The sequence below is a fragment of the Phanerochaete carnosa genome (genome assembly GCF_000300595.1).
Source record: "Phanerochaete carnosa HHB-10118-sp unplaced genomic scaffold PHACAscaffold_120, whole genome shotgun sequence".
Taxonomy (NCBI): Eukaryota; Fungi; Basidiomycota; class Agaricomycetes; order Polyporales; family Phanerochaetaceae; genus Phanerochaete; species Phanerochaete carnosa.
Window position 1 is genome coordinate 1 of NW_006767747.1, and position 4,770 is coordinate 4,770.

The window sequence follows — 4,770 nt, forward strand, 5'->3', positions numbered from 1 at the left end:
ATTTCTCAAGGTGTGCGTATTACCATATAGCTTCCTGCCGAGTGAGAAAGCGAGACATGCGTGCCATGAAGTCCTGTTGGTCCGCTGATCTCTCTGACAGCTTGTAAATGAACCTTATCTCATAGCCAAAGTGATCAACAAAGTTATCGACAAACTTGCCAAGAGTTGGTACCTAGATGTTTGTCACAAGGCTGGCAGAAATGGTGCAGGTATTCCCAGAGATCTGCCTGTTGATAAGCTAATAATTTTGGAATACTACAGTGGAGCATGAGTAAACAACGCATTGTGCTAGTAGATAGCGTACCATAGAGCTCGCGCAGGGCAGAAGTAGATGCCTCTGAGTCACGCAATTTATTCTGAGACAACAGAGGATCAGTCTCAGTGTCGCTGATGCTGTCGACGCTGTCGAGGGCACAAGTGCTGTTCGGTGAGAAAGGGTCATATCTCCCAGGCTCAGAAGCTGACATTGCCAAGCAAATAAGATATTAATCTTTGCTGGTATGCGGAATAGAACAACGAATACCCACCTTTTGTGGTCTTGCCTTTGCGAGAGATATGCTCTGTGTTGGACTGTCTGAGATCTCGTCGTCAGTGAGAATCTCAACGGGGTCTTGCTACGAAGCAGCTGCACGTTGTGCAAATGAAGATCCACAAACACGGCGTTCTTAACCTGCTGACGGCCTGCTAGAGATCTTTGCCTTACTCTTATTTTAGTGCCTGCAAAGAGACTCCAAAGCCTGTCCCTCGCCACAATCCCCGCGTGTGCCTTCTTCCGTTTGATCAATGCTCGCAGAGTCTTTGATGGCTTGCAGGAACTTGTTGAACTTAAACTTTGAGTCCACCAAAGATTGCAAGTGAGCGAAATCCTTGCCTTGCACTATCATATATTTGATGGTGGAGAGCAGGGTTGTCTGCTTCTTTGGCAGCTTGGGGTTCTCTTGGCTGTCATATTGTATGCGTGCGTCAGCCCTGGTTAGAGTTGAGTGAAAAAGGTTATATCTGAACGAATACACAGTACATACCATGCTGAATAGATGGCTTCTTACCTGTCACTAGGAGCCAAACAAGGATAGTAGTACAAAAATATTGCTGTTAGGGCAGTTACGGCTACTTGATTGCTCTCAGACGTGAGCTCGTTGATTGCCTTAAGCAGTTGACCTTGAGAAAAATCATTGTTGCAGATCAATTGGAAGAATGGCACAAGGACTTTAATGGTGCATGTCTGCTAGCTTGAGATACAGACAATTGTCGTGGGGAAAGGACTAGAGTTAGAACTGGTGGGGTGCAAGGGCCACCTGTGAGACAAGTAATCAGCAGAAATTGATCTGCGTACACTCAAACACTCACTTGTGCCATTTGAATACACTCAATATGATCTCACTACCCAAGACCACCAACCTAATATCTTCTGCCATCATGGATCATTTGCCACTCTGGTGAAGATCTTTCGGCATCGTTTGGGCCAGCAGTGTTGCAGGACAAGTGGACGGTGAGTGCACCTGTGAGCGTGCAGGCTAAGTGAATACGATTTAGCAAACTGGTGCCTGCTGTTCGTTTGCTACTTTGACCAACATTACGCCCTCTCACTTTTCCCCTTATTCTCCTCTCATCATAAGCTGCAATATCCTTTGTATCCTACTGTTGAAGCTATATGCGGTCTTTTTCAGCAACCAGCAAGAGCGGAAAAGGTGTGAAGAAGATGACATTCCTCAAGCCATAGAAAGACAGGTTCAACAAGATCACTACGATAAGCGGGGTGATATCAAAGACTTTAGGACCCAGAGCACTTGTTAAAGAGAAGAAATAAATGGAGCAGTGAATGCAGACCATCCTTGCAGGTGAGTTTTCAGTGTCCCTCTCGTGATATGGCCTCGCTGAGAGGCATGTTTCGCCATGTTAGGATATAGCCAGGAAACCATTAATCTCATTCAACAAGGCACAAAAAAGATTGTCAAATGGACGTTGACCTTGCTACACAAGAAGGCTTGGAACAGCTTGGTATTGATCAAGACGGTGTCGACAATGGAATGCCCACTGCTCCAGAGTTCAACATGCCATTCATGATGTGCTATGGTCTCAGTAAGTTATTTGCTCAGGGGACTTTGCTCTAACTGACAATGCATGCAGATGGAAATCCCACTGGTTCAAACAAACATGACGATGGCAACAATGACAGCTCCGCAAAGAAGCTTCGTAGAGCCCTCTTCTTGACTCTTTCACCGACCGGCTCCTTCATTGGAAGTACCCCACCTTCAGAGCACTCACCAAGTATGGTAGAGCCAGCCACACCTTGCACTGCCAAATTATCATCCTTCGAGCCGGACTTAGCATCAGTACCACCAGGTGATGCACGTCAGCATATTGACAGCTGCAAAACCCAGCTGCGAGCAACCGCAATCTATGTATCATGTCAAAGTCTACAACCTCTTCAACCTGCAAAAGGATATCACTGTCTTTCACTCTGCTGACAGCTTCTCACCTGCTCTCGATCTCCTTAGGCACGGATATCTCATGACGACATCTAGACGGCCTGAAGTGGCCATCTCCATCAAGACCTTGGACCTTTTATACCAGCTCTGTTAGCAAAAACCTTCATTTAGTATAAAAGCATTTGCAAAGGTCATATGTGATTATTACATGGTACGTCCTGGCATTTCAACTTGTTTATACCTGACTGACATCGCGCACAGATCCCGTACCGCAACATTCTCCACAAGGTGTTCGTGGATACCTTTGAAGTGTACCTCCGCATTACTTGCATGGTAAAACAATGGCTACAAGCTGTTCTTGGATGAAACAGCCCAGACTGGCAGCTGTTAAATTCCTGCCATGCTTGCTGCTACAAGGTACAAGTATTGTGCCTTTACACCCATGCAAACCTCACCATCAACCTAGCTAAAAAATGAACCCTCTCTGTCCTTCAGCCAACTGTAGTCTTTCAATGGTAACAATAGCCTCAAACAAATGGCAACAGTTGCAATACAGGTGACAGGTGACGGGTGACATGCGAGTCCTCAGCAATAGCTCCTACTAGCTGCCTACATCATATGTCAACTATTTCACAAACGAGGTTGCAGGTTGTATATCGCAGAAATCAAGTGTTAGTTGGCATCAATTTCACCTTACCTCTAAGAATGGCAAGAATGAAGATGAGGGTGACAGTCGGGAGGATGTTGACGAGACTGAAGAAGATCCCACAAATGGCGTCGCGCTGACGCTACGAAACAAAGCTCTCAAGAGACATAAAGCCAATGACAGCAGCAGACACACTGCCACTGTTCCAACCACTCTCGCAAGCAATGCCACCACACTCATTAGCAATCCTCACGCTACTGCACTTCCCAGTGACACGAGCAACTCCACAGCACTTGCCGGCAACACAGATGCTACTGACAGAGTACAAGCCACGCTCCTGCATTGGCTTCTTGAGCAGTGTGTCAATAACTGAAAAGCAGCTGCCGCGGAGTCAAAGAAGAAGATGTGGAAAATGTACAATGAGTCAGGGGTATTTGCCTCTGCATGCCATCATGGCTTTATTTTATAGCTGTGTGACATGGTGCGCAGTGGTGAATTGTTAGTATCTCGCTTTTTTCAGCACATATCTTATTGACCACACTTGTACAGAGCTAAATATCCACTGGCCATTGTCACGAAGGTCCTCGAAGTGATGCTCAATAACTGGCTCACCAATTATGACTTTGGCTGTTCCATGGAAACAACTGTCAAGAACAGCACCCTCAGTCCAGAGTACACCCGAAAGCATGTGCACATGTGTGTGAATGTGTTCCACAGCTATTCACACTCTCACGTCTGTCAACTGCACTTTCACCCGAACATCATAGAGGGCGCCGGTGTCAAAGACTTTGAAACCATGGAGTGAATCTTTTAGCACATCGAACAATCTTGCCCCTGTTATTTGATACGCCTCTGCTTACCACTGTCGGCTTCTAACAGAGGCATGGTTCAAGCAATGGAACATCAACAAGTGCTAAAATACCGGTGATTTCATTCTCGACAACTATACGCAAGCGCTGAAGATTATTGACATTGAAGGCCAGGCTCTTAGGCACAGCATAGACCAGCAAAGAATTGCTGTAGGCAATATCACTTGATGGCATGACAAAGAGCTCACATACTTCACTATGCTGGGTAATAAGCCAGAGTATGATGTCTACACAATGTTGTACGTCGAGCTGCTCTAGAAGCTTCATAACCTAGAACTGAGGCTCCAACGGGCACAAAATACCTTTCTCACCTATATGCTCTCAACAGACAAGCAGACCTACAGCTGTGATATTACACTAACATGCAAGCTGGAAACAAAGCAACAGATTGTGGCAGAGCAATACGACCACACCAGCACGGAGATCATTGACTTCAAAATCAAGATAGATATTTAGGAACACTGGGATCTGAGAATGTTCACTTACCAAGAAGCTCTCAAGTACATTCACAAGCGTATGTACTAATGTGCCCTTGACAAGCTTCATCAGCTAGTTATGCTGTGGCTCTTTAAGCTTTAGAAGCTCAATGTCTCGCATACCAGTAGATGCTCTATACCCATACATTTAACTAACGCTTAGTGTTGCAAGTTATAAGATGTGCACACATATTGCAGAGTTGCTTCAGGTTTGCTCCAAGATGATCAAAAAAGCTATCACCAAGTACAATGCTATAGCCACAATGATGAACCCACCGCGGCCAACGCTTGACTGGTTAGAAGTCACCCACTATGCCTTTTTGGAGGAGTTTTCACTCCTTCAAAATACC

At 45.6% G+C, this 4,770-nt stretch overlaps 2 protein-coding genes across 2 annotated transcripts; both read left to right on the forward strand.

The window, feature by feature from the left end:
* Positions 1–1,955: 1,955 nt before the first annotated feature.
* Positions 1,956–3,448, forward strand: PHACADRAFT_202103 (uncharacterized protein; the record flags this gene model as incomplete). The annotated part of the gene is made up of 3 exons (XM_007402357.1): positions 1,956–2,079; positions 2,128–2,273; positions 3,134–3,448. 3 exons carry the CDS (start codon positions 1,956–1,958, stop codon positions 3,446–3,448), a joined length of 585 nt encoding a protein of 194 aa, XP_007402419.1.
* Positions 3,449–3,628: 180 nt separating this feature from the next.
* PHACADRAFT_107691 (uncharacterized protein) lies at positions 3,629–3,880 on the forward strand (the record flags this gene model as incomplete). Its single annotated transcript, XM_007402358.1, has 1 exon — positions 3,629–3,880. A coding segment is annotated over one exon (252 nt), but the record flags the coding sequence as incomplete, so codon positions are not given.
* Between the last annotated feature and the right edge of the window lie 890 nt (positions 3,881–4,770).